Raw genomic sequence first — 21,281 nt, forward strand, 5'->3', positions numbered from 1 at the left:
AGCCAGTTGGCACATGTCACTGATCAGCAACCAAACGAGGGTCAGAACCAAATTAATTTCTGGGTCTACAGGTGATTCTTCATTTTAAAAAACAAACTAAAAGCAGCCAGCAAGAAGAAACGGCTTCCAAGCAAGATCTGTGCACGGAGGCAAACAGAGCCGCTCCGACTTGTCGCTACGGAAAAGATCCACAGACACATGAGACTCAAGTACGGATCAAGTGTTATACAGAACATTCTAACCAGTTATTAGTGAAAACACCAGCGCTGCTCACAAAGCTCGTCCCTCCGGCCATCCCGAGCGCGCTGCTGCATCGGGCAACTCTTAGCACTAAAACTTCCCCAGTCTCAACACTCAAATATAGACACCAAGAACACCCCCGATGACAAGAGCTGTTTTCTGTTAGCTGGTAAATGTTCTGCAAAGCCACAAGAACAGGCTGCCCAGGACGTGTTGGGTGTTCATGTCAAGGAACAAGCGCCAGGAGCAGAGGAAACGGCCTCAAGTTGCGCCAGGGGAGGTTGAGGTTGGATGTGGGAACAATTTCTTCCCCAAAGGGCTGTGGGGCATTGGAACAGGCTGCCCAGGGCAGTGCTGGAGTCACCAGCCCTGGAGGGCTGGACAGACGGACATGAGGTTCTCAGGACATGGGGCAGTGCCGGGAGTGGGGAACGGTTGGACTCGATCATCTTGAGGGGCTTTTCCAACCAAAATGATTCTGTGGTTCTGTCTGCATGTGGACGCTGATGCCGCACACAGAGCTGTGCTCATACACCAGCAGATGTCTGACGGTAACAGTCAAAATAATCCTCCAGGTTCTGCAAATGCTGAAAGACTGAACGCCTGCAGCCACAAGAGCGACTCCCTTTCGCTAACGAGGGCCCCACGTTACCTGAAGATCTAAGTTTTCCAATTCAGTTTGACTTCCATGTGGAAACACAGAATTCAGCTTTTATAAATACACATCATGACCGTGCTGCCGTCTGACTTACCGTCTATCTCCTGCCCGATGGAAAGTCCAGCCCATTTTCTCTGCAAAAACAAGACAAAGACTTTAGAACAAACGCCCTCGCAAAGTCGCATCCTCGCTCAGAAAAACAGGCTCATCCATGAGAACCCTGAAAAGCAGCAAGAAAAGGGCAGAACAGGATCTTACAGAGACCCTCAAATTAACAGGAAACAAGTAAACGGGGAATGATTTCTATTAACAATTCCTTTCTCTGACCTCAGATCACACAGGAAAGGCTGTTATACATTCCATCAGCATTTTAAAAGCTTCAATCTATCTACTTGTTGCTGGAAATTGTTGTAATGTGCTTTAAGTTATAATGTTATCGAAACCAGAACTTGTTCAGAGAACTAGTGAAAATGGAACTGCTCGAATTCTTTAGGTGCTTTCAGGTTCCTCTAAATAGATTGTGCAGCACGGAACCGCAAGAGAAGTGAGAAATGGTTCAATAATGATGTGATGCGAAAATCTGTGACCTTTACTATGGTAAAATTCTGTCTCGAATATTGGAAGAATGGTCCTTCTCCAATGGCTCCTGCGCCACAGACGGGCCGGCGGGGGCTGACAGGCCCACCGCTATTCACGGTCTCTCAAATATCTGAGCCTTAGAGAGGCAAGAATCACACAAAATAGATAAGTAGCATTACACAAGGCTCTGGTTAAGATCGCGTTTGAAATGCTGTACTTTATGGTCATTTATGTTTGGCTTTTTATTTGGCAGGGACAAGTGAGAAAGAAGGAATACAATGACCTTTACTCCCCCTCCAAGATGTTTATTGTCCAAGACAGAAGTCAGGCTTAAGGAAATAATCTCCTTGGCACAACAGAGATCAGCCTGTTGGAAACCAAAGCCCAGCGCAGGAACTCCTAGGTGTACTTACCGGTATTCCCAACAGGCTGAAAACAAGTTACGTTTCTATATTTAATCTCAGGCTTTACTGCTTTCACTGTTCACCTGCGAGTGCAGGAACAACCTTCCCCCTTCCCTGGATGCTCCGATTCTTTAGCAAACGATACCCAAACTGGCCTGTACCTGATGCACCAGGCACCGCTGACACCGGCACAGGAATGGTGACGGGCACTGGTTACACCGGCGCAGGAATGGTGACGGGCACTGGTTACACCGGCGCAGGAATGGTGACGGGCACTGGTTACACCGGCGCAGGAATGGTGACACCAGTGCAGGAATGGTGACACCGGCGCAGGAATGGTGACGGGCACTGGTGACACCGGTGCAGGAATGGTGACACCGGCGCAGGAATGGTGACAGGCACCAGTGACACCGGCGCGGGAATGGTGACAGGCACCGGTGACACCGGCACGGGAATGGTGACACCGGTGCAGGAATGGTGACAGGCACTGGTTACACCGGTGCAGGAATGGTGACACCGGTGCAGGAATGGTGACGGGCACTGGTGACACCGGTGCAGGAATGGTGATGGGCACTGGTGACACCGGTGCAGGAACGGTGATGGGCACTGGTGACACCGGTGCAGGAACGGTGACACCAGTGCAGGAATGGTGACGGGCACTGGTGACACCGGCGCAGGAATGGTCATGGGCACTGGTGACACTGGTGCAGGAATGGTGACACCAGTGTAGGAATGGTGACGGGCACTGGTGACACCGGTGCAGGAATGGTGACACCAGTGCAGGAATGGTGACGGGCACTGGTGACACCGGTGCAGGAATGGTGACACCTGTGCAGGAATGGTGACGGGCACTGGTGACACCGGTGCAGGAATGGTGACACCAGTGCAGGAATGGTGACGGGCACTGGTGACACCGGTGCAGGAATGGTGACACCAGTGCAGGAATGGTGACGGGCACTGGTGACACCGGCGCAGGAATGATGACGGGCACTGGTGAGATCGGTGCAGGAATGGTGACACCGGTGCAGGAATGGTGACGGACACTGGTGACACCGGCACGGGAATGGTGACACTGGCGCAGGAATGGTGACAGGCACTGGTGACACCAGCGCGGGAATGGTGACACCAGTGCAGGAATGGTGACGGGCACTGGTGACACCGGCGCAGGAACGGTGACACCGGCACAGGAATGGTGACACCGGCACAGGAATGGTGACGGGCACTGGTGACACCAGCGCAGGAATGGTGACACCAGTGCAGGAATGGTGACGGGCACTGGTGACACTGGTGCAGGAATGGTGACACCAGTGCAGGAATGGTGATGGGCACTGGTGACACCGGCGCAGGAATGGTGACACCAGTGCAGGAATGGTGACGGGCACTGGTGACACCGGTGCAGGAATGGTCACACCGGTGCAGGAATGGTCACACTGGTGCAGGAATGGTGGTGGGCACTGGGGACACTGGTGCAGGAATGGTGACACCAGTGCAGGAATGGTGGTGGGCACTGGTGACACCGGTGCAGGAATGGTGACACCGGTGCAGGAATGGTGACGGGCACTGGTGACACCGGTGCAGGAATGGTGATGGGCACTGGTGACACCGGTGCAGGAATGGTGACACCTGTGCAGGAATGGTGACGGGCATTGGGGACACTGGCGCAGGAATGGTGACGGGCACTGGTGACACCGGTGCAGGAATGGTGACAACAGCGCAGGAATGGTGACGGGCACTGGTGAGATCGGTGCAGGAATGGTGACACCGGTGCAGGAATGGTGACGGACACTGGTGACACCGGTGCAGGAATGGTGACACCGGTGCAGGAATGGTGACACTGGTGCAGGAATGGTGACGGACACTGGTGACACCAGTGCAGGAATGGTGACACCGGTGCAGGAATGGTGACACCAGTGCAGGAATGGTGACACCAGTGCAGGAATGGTGATGGGCACTGGTGACACTGGCGCAGGAATGGTGACACCGGCGCAGGAATGGTGACACCGGCGCAGGAATGGTGACGGGCACTGGTGACACCGGCGCAGGAATGGTGACACCGGCGCAGGAATGGTGACGGGCACTGGTGCTTCCGCAAACCCTGGGCTGGGTTTAAACCCGCCAGGTTAAGCCTATCACCAAATTTCACCCAATTGCAGTTGGGATCCTCCCTGTGGCTCAACTCCTGTGTTCACAGGGGTGTTTTCTGCTACGCCTGTCACGCTGCACAGCCCATCACCTTCTGGGCCCTGCGATACTCAACATTTGTCACGGCTTTTCGTCTTTAGGCCTAAGAGCTGAGATTGCTGCAGAATGAAGGTGGTCAAGAACCTCATGTGCATAATAAACATACAACAGACTTTCTTGGGGTCTCAGATATTTAAGGCTTCGGGAAATACTGGAAACTGAATCCCGGTGCCAGGAATACTGAAATTAAACACTCACCTCCCAGCAGCTCTAACACTTAACACCACAGTCGCTTTTTAGGGGTGAGCAACCCACCTCAGTCCATAGCAAAAGAGCTTTCCTGGGTCTATAATAACTACTGGAACCTACCAAAAACAACCCTAGAGCACGAATGCATCTACATGAACCTTGTGATACAAATATCTTCTGCTTTTCATTTTTGGGCCTCACTCAACATCCTCTTCACCCACCAATCTGGACAAATCTGCATTTGAACAAGATGTGAAGGAACAAAAAGGTGTTTGGGGGCTTATGCCCAGACACACAGAGACTCTATTTCCACGCAGGAAATTACAACAGCATTAAATCAGGGATCGTGGTTGCCGCAGTTTTACGTTTTGTGACCCACCGCCTAAGCCAGTTAAAGGCCACAAAGTTCATTTTGCTGTCTATAAGTTAATTGTATCAATTATTTATTCTAACCATCACTTCACAGGTGTAACTTGACTTAATTAAGAAAGAGAAGACAAGTTCAATCTATTCAATGCATTATGTTGCACTTTCCATCTGGCAACACCAACAATGGAACTCCTGCGGGTTTTAAAAGATCAGAATAGCAAAGAAAACCTGTTAAATCGGAAACAATACAAATCACAAAGAACAGCAGACACCGCTTCGGCTTTTCTTTCTGATATAGTTTGTTTCTGGTGTATTTTACAAAGGTTGATTTACACCTTTTCTAGTATTTTTATCCCACCGTGCGCTACAAATAGATCGAAGCAATAAAAGCAAGTTGCTTCAGCTATAGTAAAAGTCTCCTTGAACTTTTGCTGTCAGAAATCAATCTGTAGGATACGTTTATACAGACATCTCCCTCCGGTCAGAATTGGTACCTTCAAGCCTGATCTTGGAAGAGATTTTCCTTATTCTATAGCGAAACAGTAAGTTAAACCATATATTAACGGTACCTGGGGCAAGCTGAAGGCGATGCTGCCAGGAACAACCGAGGGATGCGTTCTCAGCGTGAAAATGTACTTGTGGTTGGGAGAAGTCTTCACAACGACGTGTCTGGGAGAGAGAGCAAAGGGTATTTCAGTCTGACATTGAGCATCGCTGCCGGTGCTGCGATAATTCAAAGGAAGAAAATGTATCTGGTCCTATAAAAGCAAAAAGAAAGGGTTCAGAGCTGCACCGCGACGCTGGTGCACAGGAGTCTGCCCATCAGAGATACAGCGTGACCTGAAGACACTGTACTAATAATTACCTTGTACTGATAATTGTACTAATAACTCCCCTTACCTCAAGAATTACAATATGCAAACATGAGATAACCAAACTATAAGCATAAAGGTCAAAGCTGCTGTAGCAAAAAATCAACTCTGGTTTCGTATCTCAAGCATCTAACACCAAAGCATTAATATTTTACCCCAGTCTAAGCAGTAAACCCCAGCGGTGATTTCAACAGGAAACAGCTGCAAAGTCTGCACAAGGATTTAATGTGTAGTTTAGAAGTTTGATGGCAGCAGAACTTCTGTATATAAATAAAACCCCATGGGCGCTGAGGCTGATCCTCCTCCCCAACAGCGACCGGCAGCTCAGACGGCACCTGAAGGTCAGAACTGTTATAAAATCACAATATTGTATGTGCCTCCTGTCGCTCTCTACGCTGAATCGTCAGAAACAAAGAAGCTCCAAAGCTGCTCAAAGTCCTCCCCAGACTACGCCGGGCAGCTCTGACCACGTGAAAGGCGGATTCACCTTTGGCGTAAGAAAGCAAAAGCAAAGGCAGGTGGATTTGTGTGCGCTGGTGGCAGAGGTGACAGCGGAACCAGCTTCCACCTCATGTTCTTCTTCTCAGCTGCGGGCACTTTGACACCCCTGGGTACAGGAGCCACCAGCTCACGCGACCTGGGGTGTCCCCTCTGCCCCACGGCCAGAACCAAAGGGACAGATGAGCTGGGACACCAGACAAGGCCCACGGTCCTGGGAACCCGCCCTGGCAGTGAATGTATTCATGGAATCATGGAATGTGCTGAACTGGAGGGACCCACAGGATCATGGAGTCCAACCCCTGTCCCTGCACAGGACACCCCACAGGTCACCCCGTGTGTCTGAGGACGGTGTCCAGTCTCTTCTTGAACACTGTCAGGTTGGGCCGTGACACCTCCCTGGGGAGCCTGTTCAGTGTCCAGCACCTCTGGGTGAAGAACCTTTTCCTCATGTCCCACTGACCCTCTCTGGCTCATCTTCTGCCGCTCCCTGGGCTCTGTCACTGTCACAGAGCAGAGCTCACCCTGCCCCTCCTGCTCCTGCTGAACCTGCAGCCCATGAGCTCTGCCCTCAGTCTGCTCTGCTCCAGCTGAGCAAACCCAGGGACTGCAGCCGCTCCTCATACGGCTTCCCCTCCAAACCTTCACCAAATTGGTGTCCCTCCTCTGGACACTCTCCTGTAGCCTTATATCCTTATCTATGATAAGAAAATGGCCTCAAGTTGCATCAGGGGAGGTTTAGATTGGATATTAGGAAAAAATTCTTCCCGGAAAGGGCTGTGGGGCATTGGAACAGGCTGCCCAGGGCAGTGCTGGAGTCACCAGCCCTGGAGGGGTTTAAAAGGCGTTCAGACGAGGTTCTCAGGGACATGGGTTAGTGATGGGGTTGGGTTATGGTTGGACTCAATGATCCCGAGGGTCTGTTCCAACCGAGATGATTCTATGGTGCTCATGGTGCCGCCATTCAGAACGACTCGGACAGGGGGGAGATACAGACTGACGCAAATCCCAGCGAGTTCAACAAAGGAAAACGCAAAGTCCTCCAAGTGGGGAGGAATAACCCCGAGCAGCAGCACAGGCCGGGAGCCAACTGGCTGGAACGTGGCTCTGCAGAAAACGACCTGAGAACAAGGAGTCGAAGGTGACCCAGCAACATGTCCTGCAGCAGGGACGGCAACGGCATCGGCTGCGGGAGGAAAAGTGTCACCAGCAGGTCTGGGGACACCATCCTTCCCCTGAGCGCTCCTCCGGGGACTGTTCCGCTTTAAACTGAGTAGCAGATAAACCAGAGCAGCCGCCCAGAAAGCCGGGACTAAAATCAAGAGCTTTCACCACTGAGTGTATCAGCCTGAGTAACTCCAATTAATATCAATATACAACCAAGTGGAAAGCAAGGTATTATGTTGCAGAGCGTTAATCAAACATGCCTGGAGGCAAATTTAAGTCCCAGTTACGCTACTGGAATATGTCATCAGGAAATACGCGGGATAACAAATAACATCCTACTAGAAACAACTCGTCAGCCAGAAAAAGACCCAAGATCGAAGCTGCTTAAGACAGAACTGGATCCTGGGCACTGCACTGTCTGGCTCAAAAATATCATCTTTCTGAAATAAATCCCCAGCCAAGGAGGAAGATTAGGAAAGGTCAAATCCTGAGAGGTTCTTTGAGAAAAGTCTCCAAAAGGCAAAGGAACAACCATGTTTCTTCTCCAAGACAGCAGGAGCAGGCGGTTTTCAACAAGCTATAAGTAACCTGAGTATTAAGAATGTTCAAAACAAGGCAATAGCGGGAAAAACTAAATGCATTTTCCTACATGGATGTTCCCCAGGAAGGAGCTGGGAGAGCTCACACAGACACAGGGAGGAAATCTCAGCCACATCAACAGCTTCTGCTTATTAACGAACAAAATGAGTCACCAGGGGCTGATACCTCCCAAGAGCTGGAAGGGAAGGAACTGTGGCTCTAACACGTGTAAAGCCTTGGCTGGAACAGCGAGCAGCACAGCGGAGCTGACGGCGGATCATGAGCAGAGCTCCTGCCACGGCCCAGGAAACTGCTGGTAAATCCCCCGACCAGGCTGAGCAAACCAACAGAAAAACATAATAGGTAATTTAACCTGGGTGTCCGTTAGTTTTCATACTCGTGAATTACAGCATCATTTTGGTTGGAAAAGACCCTCAAGCACATCGAGTGCAACCGTTGCCCACCCCCCGCACTGCCCCATGTCCTGAGAACCTCATGTCCGTCTGTCCAGCCCTCCAGGGATGGTGACTCCAGCACTGCCCTGGGCAGCCTGTTCCAATGCCCCACAGCCCTTTGGGGAAGAAATTGTTCCCACATCCAACCTCAACCTCCCCTGGCGCAACTTGAGGCCGTTTCCTCTGCTCCTGGCGCTTGTTCCTGGGGAGCAGAGCCCGACCCCCCTGGCTCCAAGCTCCTTTCAGGCAGTTCAGAGATCAGAAGGTCTCCCCTCAGCTCCTGTTCTCCAGCTGAACCCCCAGGTCCCTCAGCCGCTCCATCACACTTGTGCTCCAGCCCCTCACCAGCTCCGTTCCCTTCTCTGCACTCGCTCCAGCACCTCAAGGGTTTTCTTGGTGTGAGGGGCCCAGAACTGCCCCAGCATTGGTGGTTTGGCCTCCCCAGGTCCCAGCACAGGGACGGTCGCTGCCCTGGGCCTGCTGGCCACACCAGCGCTGGTACCAGCCAGGATCCTGTGGCCTCTTGGCCACCTGGGCACACGCTGGCTCATGTTCAGCCGCTCTCACTAACACCTCCAGGTCTTTTTCCAGCCGCTCCTCCCCAGCTGCAGCATCCATGGGGCTGTTGTGCCCCACGTGCATGTTTGGAAACGCATATAAATTATTCAGCAAGGCTCCTCACAGCCTTTTCTGGCGCGAGATAAGATGGATTGTCTTCCCATGTGAAAAGCAGAATAAAAGGTAAGAATAATTTGTTAGCTCTCAACATAGAAAAAACAATTGCCATTGAGATAAGCTGTGCTGGTTTCCTCCCGGACTTGTCCCCTTCCCCTCCTGGGTGTTTCCAGCACTTGTTTCTCACTCCAAAATACACTGGGAGATGTCATGGGAACTTAAGTCAGTGTAACTCATCAAACCGAGACGGTACTATAATAACACACTGCATCACGCGGCACAGAACACTGACTCACGCCTGCCCGACTTGCAGGATGCAGAAAATGAAGCATAAAAAGATGTACAGTGGCACCCTGGGGCTGCGCCATCCCCCCCATCCGGGGCCGAGCTCCCGGCCGCACACCGAACGGAAGCGTGAAGGCAAAGCCCTGAGTGCAAGCGCTACCAGAACAGCCTGTGCCGCGGCGAGGGCGGCACGAGCCCAGCCCGCTGGCCGCGGAGCACGAGAGCCGGCCGCTCGGCGGATCTGCAATGCAGCACCACCGCTGCAGCCTCAGCAGCTGGGCTTCTCCGCACCCTTCCACTTCTCCAAGTGATTTATAGCATCTGCTGGCAAAGCAAACATACGCTGCTCTCTTTCTGAGCCTCGATTTCTAGAAATAAGCAGCTCTCTCGGGGAGAATCAGCCCCAGATACGGGGTGTTTCTTCCTCGCGCTTCCATACAGGCGATGAAAGAGAAGCAGCTGGTGCTGCCGGTCTGGAAGCTGCGTGTCCCCAGGACATCCATATCTGAGGAAATTAACATTTCTATAATGCATGAGGTACAATGTTCAGGTATTTTCGCAGTGAATCACTTTAAAAAAAAATCTACATCATAGGAGGAGAGCAGGACACTGCTCCGTGCAAGCAGATACTTTTTGCTGCTTCTGACTCCCAAAGTTGTGCTGATTTAAGGTTGGTTTAGGTGTTTTCGCTTTGTTTTGGTGTTTTATTAAAGCTCAGTCTCTCACTAGGGAACAGCACAGCTCTCCAGGGCAGCACAAAATGAATCAAGTCTTAAATCACATCATCCCCTCGCTCCCTGCCGCTTCCTTCTCCGTCCCCAGCAGAACCCACCCAGGCCAGATATTTCACGGGAAGGCCCCAACTGCATCATTTAATATCTTTTTTAACTTTTTTTCCCCATTTTGCAAACCAAACCTTCTGCTGCACATGATACTTTCTGCAAAATTCATTCCTTCTGTTCACAATCTACATTTCGAAATCTTTAAGAGCTGCTATACAGTTGCAGCAAAGCAAGGAAACTAATTATTTCAATTGGATTCACAGAATCCCAGAGTGTCAGGGGTTGAAGGGCCCTGGAAAGCTCATCCAGTGCAATCCCCCCATGGAGCAGGAACACCCAGATGAGGTTACACAGGAAGGTGTCCAGGCGGGTTGGAATGTCTGCACAGAAGGAGACTCCACAACCCCCTGGGCAGCCTGGGCCAGGCTCTGACACCCTCATCCCCAACAAGTTGCTTCTCATCTTTGAGTGGAACCTCCTGTGTTCCAGTTTGCACCCATTGCCCCTTGTCCTGTCCCTGGTTGTCACCAGCAGAGCCTGGCTCCATCCTCCTGACACTGCCCCTTTCCATCTTGATCCCCAGCAATGAGTCCCCCCTCAGTGTCCTCTTGTCCAGCTCCAGAGCCCCAGCTCCCTCAGCCTTTCCTCACACGGGAGATGCTCCACTCCCTGCAGCATCTTGGTGGCTGCGCTGGACTCTCTCCAGCAGTTCCCTGTCCTGCTGGAACTGAGGGGCCACAGCTGGACACAAGATTCCAGGTGTGGTCTCCCCAGGGCAGAGCAGAGAGGCAGGAGAACCTCTCTGACCTACTGACCACCCCCTTCTAACCCACCCCAGGTCCCATTGGCTTCCTGGCCACAAGGGCCCAGTGCTGGCTCATGGTCACCCTGCTGTCCCCAGGACCCCCAGCTCCCTTTCCCCTACGCTGCTCTCTAATAGCTCATTCCCCAACTTACACTGGAACCTGGGGTTGTTCCTGCCCACATTCAAGACTCTACACTTGCCCTTGTTCTATTTCATTACATTTTTCCCTGCCCAACTCCCCAGCCTGTCCAGGTCTCTGGATGGCAGCACAGCCTTCTTTTAATCCAATCTTTTAATCCTTCTTTTAATTCCAAAGCCTTTCTGTGTGGGCTGAGCTGAAAAATTGATGTGTTTTCCACCTTTTTCACAAAAGTAAAACCCCAAGGCCGCTGCTATCGGTCACCACTGAACTGGAATTAAAGAATCCAAATTGTTGTGCCCACAGTCTGGTTTTCCTTTGTTCTTGTGCACAAAAAGCCCCGGAACGAGAGTTTCTGCTGACTCCGTTCACTCCGAGACGCTGGGAAAGCGAGAAGATGCCCCCGGTAACACAATTAAATGACAAAAATCTGCTTGAAATGGTCCAAATATTCTAAGTATGTAACAGGAACGGCAGCAAAACAAAACAAAACAAAAGGCCTGAAGTCCAGCATTAAAATAGTGATTAAAATAGTAATTATCATTATTTAAGCAGATCCGGTTCCCGAGGAAAAAAGCTTCAGAGAAAGACTGACTGGTTTTTAGTCTCTCCAGCTCTAAGAAAGAGGCATATTTAAAGTTTTGGTCTCGATGGAAGTTATTTAATAACCTATGGTATTCAGCCTCCCAAACCCCAAATTACCTTCCACCTTCATGCAAATTTTGAAAACAATTCCTTCTCGATTCCAAGTCGAATGAGCGAGAATTCACACTTACTGCCCAGAGGGAAAGTCCTTCTCGTTCACCACGGCGCAGTTGGTCAGCGACAGCTCGTCCGTGGGACATCTCGCCGCTTGCATAGGCTGCGAAACAGGAGAAGAAACTGTCAAATACAAACCTAGTTTTGCTTACAAAGGCAAAGCCTCCAAACCTTTGCAAATCCATAAAGCACAAACAGGTCTCACGAGCGTTAACGCGCTCGGGGAGCACAGTCGCTGCATGGACAAGCTCCTCTCCCTCTTCGGCGTTTTTCCAGATGCTTCTATTTGGTGCCGATGTTTGTACCCAAAGCTCTGTGCTTTAGTCCTGTATCCCTCCAATTTTTCAGCATATCTAGGAAAAATACCTAAAAATTACCTAGAAAAAGCCGGCAAGGCAAGTGTTAAGTTACTAATGAGGCTGAGGGGAGATCATCTGATCTCCAAACTGCCTGAAAGGAGCTTGGAGCCAGGGGGGTCGGGCTCTGCTCCCCAGGAACAAGCGCCAGGAGCAGAGGAAACGGCCTCAAGTTGCGCCAGGGGAGGTTGAGGTTGGATGTGGGAACAATTTCTTCCCCAAAGGGCTGTGGGGCATTGGAACAGGCTGCCCAGGGCAGTGCTGGAGTCACCATCCCTGGAGGGCTGGACAGACGGACATGAGGTTCTCAGGACATGGGGTGGGGAACGGTTGGACTCCATCATCTGGAGGGTCTTTTCCAACCAGAACCATTCTATGATCTACGCACCCCGGTGCTCCTGTGCACCCCCTCACCCTGCCCCGCACCAGCAGATAGCAAAGCGTTCGCTGGGAGACGCATCTTCCTGAGAAACAAAATACTGGGATATTTTGCAAGCTGGTGAGGCAAAACAGCCCAGAGACAACCTAGTGCCACTACCACCTGGGCAGCTTTTCACACCATCCCACACAGCATCCGCACAGACAAGCACAGGATGAGCACACGATGAGGGTGGGTCATGAACTGGCTGGATGGCAGAGCCCAGAGGGCTGTGATCAGCTGTGCAGAGGTCTGGTTGGGGTCCTGTAGTCAGTGGGGATCCCCAGGGTCAATACTGGGTCCAGTCCTGTTCAACCTGTTCATCAATGACCTGGATGAAGAGACCGAGTGCACCCCCAGCAAGTTTGCCGATCCCAAACTGGGTGACACCCCAGAGGCTGCGCTGCCATCCAGAGACCTGGCCAGGCTGGGCTGGGCAAGAAGAACCTGATGAAGTCCAACAAGGGCCAGTGCAGGGTCCTGCACCTGGGGAGGAACAACCCCCAGCACCAGCACAGGTTGGGGGACCTGCTGGGAGCAGCTCTGCAGAGGGACCTGGGAGTTCTGGTCAACAACAGGGTGACCGTGAGTCACCAATGTGGCCGTGGGACCAAGAGGCCAATGGGACCTGGGGTGTGTGAGGAAGAGTGTGAGCAGCAGGTCAGGGAGGTGAATCCTCCCCCTCTGCTCTGCCCTGGGGAGGCCACATCTGCACAACTGGGGCCAGTGCTGGGCTCTCCAGGTTGAGAAGGACAAGGAACCACTGCAGAGAGTCCAGGCAGGGACACAAAGATGCTGAGGGCTCTGGAGCATCTTTGTGATGGGGAGACACAGAGAGAGCTGGGGCTGTGGAGCTGGAGAAGAGAAGCTGAGAGGGATCTGCTCAATGGATCAATATCTCAGGGTGGGGGTCAGAGGATGGACCAGACTCTGTTCATGGTGCCCAGCGCCAGGGTGAGGGGCAACGGGCACAGACTGAAACACAGGAGGCTCCATCTGAACATGAGGAGAAACTTCTTCCCTTTGCGGTGCCAGAGCCTGGCCCAGGCTGCCCAGAGCGGGTGTGGAGTCTCCTTCTCCGAGACATTCAAACCCCCGGGATCCTGTGTGATCTGCTCTGGGACCCTGCGTGAGCAGGGCTGGGGATCTACAGGGATCCTGCAGCCCAACCAGCCTGGGATCCTGGGGTTCTGTGTCCTGCTGGGCTGGCTCAGAGAGACTATGTGGGGCAATGAGGGTGGAATGAAGACGTCACTTCTCTTCTTCCTGATATTACTCAGAAAACTGAAATTGGAGCAGGTCCATTCTGGGCACAAACACGTCAAACCCCAGAGCACAGGGCAGCGCTGGCAGGCGCAGGAAGGTTTAATCTCAGCTGCTCTCCCGCTCCAACGAATCTCTCTATAAAACTTCTCAAAAGAAACATCATGATGCAAAGAATATTTCCTACAGTACAGGAAACATCACGGATGAGTAACAAACAGAAGAAAACTAAGTTAAATTGTCATTTCCAGCCTATCACTATTAAAAAAAATCAATGCAACAAATTTTGTGGACGTGTTCTCCACCTTCCTTTTTTTTGTCCCTAAAGTCAAAGGATCAATCCCATTTCAACACCAGCTGTTTTATTTTCTTTCCCCTCCACTATTATCATGAATCAGCAGCTAAAATCCCCAAACCCCACTCTGGGCCCAGGTTGCCCCGTCCCGTCATGACGCAGCGTGTGCGGTATGGGGAGGAACCCCAGTCCCGTCCCACACCCCGACCCCCCGATTCTGCAGAATTATTCCACAAAAAAGGGTGAAAATTAGGTTCCAAATTCCCCCAGAAGTAGCGAAAAGGCTGGAAAAATCAGGATTTCTCTGTCACCAGCTATAGGCTGCAGAATGTAATTTGGAGGAAAGCTCAACTTGACCTTCCAGGCTGTTATTTTTAGCATCAAAGCACAACTATTTTCTTTGTCAGATACAGATTTGCCGGCGCTGCAACAGAAACTGTTTGTCAGGGTCAACCAGTGGCCCAGAGCAATTCAGGAAGGATTTTCTCCTGAAACAGCCTCGAACCCCAACAGCGGGAGCAGGAACCGCCCCCATCCCACCGCACATCGCAGCGATTTCCCACGAGCCACCAACCTCTGCCCGACCCCCCGGTCGTTTGAGACGAGAATCCAAGAAAATACATCAAATCCACTCTTCATGTTGAAATGTAAGTCTCCTGGAGTCCCTGCTATTTAGAGGACTAATTCATTATTTTTACTCAATAATGCTCAGTTTCCCATGATGTGGTCAGTAGGTCAGAGAGGTTCTCCTGCCCCTCTGCTCTGCCCTGGGGAGACCACACCTGGAATCTTGTGTCCAGCTGTGGCCCCTCAGTTCCAGCAGGACAGGGAACTGCTGCAGAGAGTCCAGCGCAGCCACCAAGATGCTGCAGGGAGTGGAGCATCTCCCGTGTGAGGAAAGGCTGAGGGAGCTGGGGCTCTGGAGCTGGACAAGAGGACACTGAGGGGGGACTCATTGCTGGGATCAATATGGAAAGGGGCAGTGTCAGGAGGATGGAGCCAGGCTCTGCTGGTGACAACCAGGGACAGGACAAGGGGCAATGGGTGCAAACTGGAACACAGGAGGCTCCACTTAGAGATGAGAAGCAACTTGTTCGTGGTGAGGGTGTCAGAGCCTGGCCCAGGCTGCCCAGGGGGTTGTGGAGTCTCCTTCTGTGCAGACATTCCAACCCGCCTGGACACCTTCCTGTGTAACCTCATCTGGGTGTTCCTGCTCCATGGGGGGATTGCACTGGATGAGCTTTCCAGGGCCCTTCCAACCTTCCTTCCTTCTAGTATTCTGTGATACATGTGATATTTTCAGCCTTGATACAGATTTATCCACCTGAATCTGAAGCAGAGACTCCATTAGATATTCTTGTAATAAAAATAAATAGGAATTCTGAGATACACAACCCCTTGGGCGCTTCACACACAATAAAATAAAAGGCGTTCACCACTATATCATTTCTCCTTCACTTGCAAGGGGACAGTTTTCTGAAGGGCATGCCCTGATAAACGCATTATGCAGGATATTCCTGGCGAGAACCAAACGCAGAGCTCCCGGATTAAACCTTTTTACAGCACCAGTCCTCAGCTGCATTTTTAATCCATAACAAATCGCTTCCTTCTCATTCCCGGCGAGCGCCTCGTGCATTCGCCTGCCTTGTTCTCATCTGCGAACATGCAAACTTTGCTCTAAGGAAACGCATAAATATAACAGAACACGTCTCAAATCCAGCACCATGTGCTGATGTGCACTCCACGCTATGACAGATACACAGCAAAACCTCCTTGGGTACCAGACACATTAAATAACGTGGCTCTTCTGCTTGGCCAAATCCCATTTCTCTGTGGGCGACTCCCAACACTTCAGATGGTGTCTATAACCTGTGCCCTGCGGGTGATGCTCCCCTCAAGCTCCATTCTGCAGAACTTCACTACATTATCAATATCCAGAAGTGTTTTTAACATAATAGAGTTCATACAAGAAGCACAGAATGGCTGGGGTTGGAAGGGACCTCTGGAGATCAACCCCAATTATTCGGTGATTGTTGCACGAGCTTTATTGTGTTAAAACCACAAAAAGGACGTGGCTCAATGGACACGGGTTTTCATGAGTGCCCACGGGACAACTTAAGGAAATCTGATCATTTAAAGATGGTGATTAAACTGGAAAACACCCAGAGCAGCAGGAGGAACACCCTGTTCCAGTGAATGCAGGGGTGTCCTCTCCCCCTCCTCTCCCCAGTGCTCACATGGGTTCTCTGCCGGCACGAAACATGAGAAAAAGGGCCAGGGGTGGGTTAATGGTCGGACTCAACGATCTTGATGGTCTCTTCCATCCAAAACGATTCTATGAGTCTATACATCCCAGTGCTGCGGCTCACAGGACCCTCCTCTTGTCTATCCCAGCAGGACACCAGCGCTGGCTGTTCCTGAATTAGTTCTTCTGGCATAAATGCAGCAGTTCAAAGCTGCCCCGTGCACCACCGGCGCCTGGACGGATGTCACACGGCAGCGGCAGCTCTGCCAAGGACACTTCAAGCTCTTGCATTTTGAGTTCAGCCTCCCGGGACTCCTGGAACCTGCAGCCTCTTTTCTCTCCAACACTCCCTTTGCACATCACACGTCGGGAGCAGAGGAAACGGCCTCAAGTTGCGCCAGGGGAGGTTGAGGTTGGATGTGGTAACAATTTCTTCCCCAAAGGGCTGTGGGGCATTGGAACAGGCTGCCCAGGGCAGTGCTGGAGTCACCAGCCCTGGAGGGCTGGACAGACGGACATGAGGTTCTCAGGACACGGGGCAGTGCCAGTGGTGGGTTATGGTTGGACTCGATGATCTTGAGGGGCTTTTCCAACCAAAATGTTCCTGTGATTCTATCTTTAAGAATATTTCTAAGAAATCTTCAAGTATATTTACACAAGCTAATTTTAAGCTAACTAGCGGGTTACTGTTAGCAACTAGGCAAAGGCAACACGAAGCTCAGCTCCAGCAAACACCACCTGCTGCAGTTACCCACTGTCCACACCGCTCTGGAGGTGACCCACACACATCGCCACAGGTTGTGGTTATGACCATGTCCACAGGACAGTCAATATTAGGCTGAAAGTAGCAAAAAAAGTATTCCCTGCCTCCAGTTCATGTTCTGGTTTATGCAAGAACGAGACTCCAAGAACAGCAAAGTTCTGGGCAGGTGACCCCACATCTAAGACAGGATCTTGTTCCTACAGCACCCTCAGGCAGAGGCGCCCACCAGCCATCATCCATCCCAGAATCCCAGAGTGTGAGGAGATGGAAGGGCCCTGGAAAGCTCATCCAGTGCAATCCCCCCATGGAGCAGGAACACCCAGATGAGGTTACACAGGAAGGTGTCCAGGCGGGTTGGAATGTCTGCACAGAAGGAGACTCCACAACCCCCTGGGCAGCCTGGGCCAGGCTCTGACACCCTCACCACGAACAAGTTGCTTCTCACATTTAAATGGAACCTCCTGTGTTCCAGTTTGCACCCATTGCCCCTTGTCCTGTCCCTGGTTGTCACCAGCAGAGCCTGGCTCCATCCTCCTGACACTGCCCCTTTCCATCTTGATCCCCAGGAATGAGTCCCCCCTCAGTGTCCTCTTGTCCAGCTCCAGAGCCCCAGCTCCCTCAGCCTTTCCTCACACGGGAGATGCTCCACTCCCTGCAGCATCTTGGTGGCTGCGCTGGACTCTCTGCAGCAGTTCCCTGTCCTGCTGGAACTGAGGGGCCACAGCTGGACACAAGATTCCAGGTGTGGTCTCCCCAGGGCAGAGCAGAGGGGCAGGAGAACCTCTCTGACCTACTGACCACCCCCTTCTAACCCACCCCAGGTCCCATTGGCTTCCTGGCCACAAGGGCCCAGTGCTGGCTCATGGTCACCCTGCTGTCCCCAGCACCCCCAGCTCCCTTTCCCCTACGCTGCTCTCCAACAGCTCATTCCCCAACTTACACTGGAACCTGGGGTTGTTCCTGCCCAGATTCAAGACTCTACACTTGCCCTTGTTCTATTTCATTACATTTTTCCTGCCCAACTCTCCAGCCTGTCCAGGTCTCTGATGGCAGCACAGCTTCCAGTGTCACCCACTCCTCCCAGTTTGGTGTCATCAGCAAACTTGCTGACAGTCACTCTATTGCCTCATCCAAATCACTGATGAATATATTGAATAATACCGGCCCCAGCACTGCCCCCTGAGGCACTGCACTAGATACAGGCCTCAACTGGACTCTGCCCATTGACCACGACTCTCTGGCTTCTTCCCTTCACCAGTTCACAGTCACCTCACTCCCCGCTCATCCAGCCGCACTCCCTCAGTTTAGCAGCCAGGATGCTGTGGAGACTGTGTCATGCTAATAAATCTGCATCTGCAGAGATCAACTCCAATATTCCTTCTGTTTGTCAAGAGCAAAGTGAGAGCACACCCTGACAAACCCTGTGCTGCAAGAACAACGTGAAGACCCCAGCTCTGGATTTACTACAAACAACAGCGTTGCCCCCACTCCTCTGCCACTGAGCTGATGTTAACCACGAAAACCCAGCACCGGGAGGCCCAGCGACACTGATGTATTTTACAAAACAAAAGCCGTCCCATAGAACAAGCAGCTTCACAACAGAAACAACCACCATAACATCTGATCTTTCAGGGGTTTATTTTCTAAGTTGCATGTTCCTGCACTAAAATACGACACTGTCCTTGCACTTGAGGAGAGCTCAGCCAGCACACAACGCTGTTATTTGGATACTTCATACCCACATACAAACGCCACCTTCGCTCCTTTTGAATTTCAAGACAAGCATCTGAAGCCAAAGCAAAGCGCTGCTGGGGAAGAGAAGGAATAATCACATCTCTTGAACATTACACATAGTACGCTATGCAAGATGGTTGCGTGGGCAAGCACACAGCACAAAAACACGTTTAATATCGGTGAATTGTTAGAGCTGATGATAGAGAAAGCTGAAGAAAAACATGTTTCCATTAGGCAGACCCCACAGGAGGAACGTCGGGTACAGAATGGAAGCGCAGTGCTACCTGTCAGCTAAACCGCCACATGCTACAGCGGGGACGTTCTGCATCCAAAACCGCTCATTTAATTTCCTAATCCTACCCAGGAGATTATGGAACAGCTGCTAAAGTTGAGGCTGGTTTTGTTCTGTGCTATTTCTACAGGGTTTCTACAGACAAATTGTTAGTGTTTCATGCTTAAAATTTGTGTAAAACATATAGATATACATGTACAGGCATAAGGACACGTTTATAACTTCTGTCGTGCAGATGCTGGCAGACAAGTGTTAGGATACCAGCAACCCCAGTTTGCTCTGCAGAGCCCAGTTCAGCTGCACAGGAACGGGATCCCAGGCCAAAAACACCCAAACTCGGCTGGAAGAGCCACCAAGCACCACAGGGCCACCAAACCTAAAGCTTCGAACCCAACGAGGGCAAAGAACCCGTGCAGGGGTTATTGTGGGGAAGAAAGTTCAGTCTGTATTTACTAAGCTCTCTTTGAAGAGTTTTCCCAAGTCAGCACATCTGGCATCTGTGAGATCAGAGGATCACAAATACGCCTATTTTTCTATTATTCTCTAGATATTTTAGCTCTTTTTATTCTTACATGATAATAGCATAGAAGCTCTGGCTGAGATCAACTCTTCACTGCGTTAGTCTCTGTATAAGCACTTAGGCTTTGTCTAGATGCAAACCTCAAGGGGTGATGCACCTATAACATGTCACTGAACACTTCCCATATATTTGAGAAAACTAAACCAACATTTGCACTGATAACTGTTTAAACACAGCTAACAGACATTTAATTCCAGATCTAGCTAGAGCAACATACATGTCAGTCCCCCAGGTGTGAGGTGATTGAGCTCTAGAACTCACCAGACAGAACAAAACTTCAAGAACTCCATTATTTGTGTCCCTTCAAAGTTGTCACAGTCAACCTCACAGTGCCACAACAGTGACTTAAAATACAAAGAGATGAGGCATATGGCACATTCTCCCAGCTCAGCTCCGGGACATTAACCTGTGATGCAGAAGAGAGAGGCAAAAGCAAGCACGAGGGGACTGCTCACGTCTTATGCTGCCATATTCCTCCTGTAATGATCATCTAAAAATGGTCTTGGCTTAAACCAAATAAAACATATTGAATGGCTCAGCTGATGGGTAGAAAACACCAGCACCAAATCTTTGTCGTACGTGTGAACTCTGGGTGTGGATGAAATGATACTCAGCTAGGGAATACCTTGATGAGACGTCTACTACTCCCTGAAAAGTCTGCATCGCTTCCTTTCTCCACCTACCGCAGTCCCTTGTTCTTCTCCAAAACTGTTGCAGAGCTGCCTCTGAATTTTGCACAGTGGAGCTGTTGGACAACAAACAGTAATGACAACAAAATCTATAATTTAAGATGTCCTCTCCTGCAAGGGACTACAGGCTGCACAAGAGTCAGGAACTTTGTTGTCTTGGTCTCAAAGATGTGAGCCGGGCTGGTGGCAGTGCGGTTGACACAACAGTGTTGGATGGCAAACACTCGTTCACCACTAAAAGTCTGCAAATAACATTAGTTCGACCACTGAAAGGATGAATTATGATACCGAAGGAGCTCTGCAGGTGAACAGGGAGCTGATGACGATGCAGAGACCCTACGTTACCCAGGGTAATGCTCCTGACGTGCACAGAGCGCGGCCGATATCTGAAGAGCCACAGGGCCAAGTGACAGCGGAACCAGAGGTGACCATCACAGCTGGAAACGGGGGCTGCGCACAGCTGGCAAACCCAGCACCAGCGGCTGGGCCAGCAACAGCGTGCAGGGAGACGAATGGAGCTCTCAGCACAGGGAAAGCCCGGGGAGGATTATAATGACTTGCTAAATACACACTATGGAGCTGAAAAACAACCATGCACTAAAGGACAGAGAAATTGGTATAAAATGATCACTGACTGGCAGTTAAGAAAGGATTCTGAACCAGCAGAGGGAGCTGGCACTGTAACAGTATATAGTGGGAAACAGTAAAGACAAGAGCAAAACTCATTTAAAGAAAGGATCTGGTTAAAGGAATTACAACGTGATACAACAGGGATGAGTCTCAGCAACAGACACTCTAGAAGTTGGGTTTCTACAACTAACCAAAAAAAAATCATCCTAAAGCAGTAACTAGTTTGCAAAAGGTCTTTCTGAACACCTGAAGAAAGATCCTCCAAGTTCCGCAGCACGGCTTGTACAAGAGGAGATCCAACACACACACACACACACACC

General features: G+C 51.0%; 1 protein-coding gene across 3 annotated transcripts in view; it reads right to left on the minus strand.

Moving 5' to 3' along the window:
* The window catches only part of NSF (N-ethylmaleimide sensitive factor, vesicle fusing ATPase), a 91,925-nt gene that overhangs the window by 61,960 nt on the left and 8,684 nt on the right, over nt 1-21,281 (minus strand). For 2 of the 3 annotated variants that reach the window (XM_080360009.1, XM_080360010.1), the window contains exons 2-4: nt 11,714-11,799; nt 5,250-5,349; nt 993-1,032 (exon numbers count right to left, since the gene is read on the minus strand). In XM_080360009.1, the coding sequence (XP_080216135.1) occupies nt 993-1,032; nt 5,250-5,349; nt 11,714-11,799 (226 nt within the window). Of the gene's footprint in view, nt 1-992; nt 1,033-5,249; nt 5,439-11,713; nt 11,800-21,281 lie in introns of all 3 variants that reach the window. The other variant, XM_080360008.1, reaches the window with a different exon arrangement.

This window comes from Nesoenas mayeri, assembly GCF_963082525.1.
Source record: "Nesoenas mayeri genome assembly, chromosome: 26".
In the NCBI taxonomy this organism is placed as follows: domain Eukaryota; kingdom Metazoa; phylum Chordata; class Aves; order Columbiformes; family Columbidae; genus Nesoenas; species Nesoenas mayeri.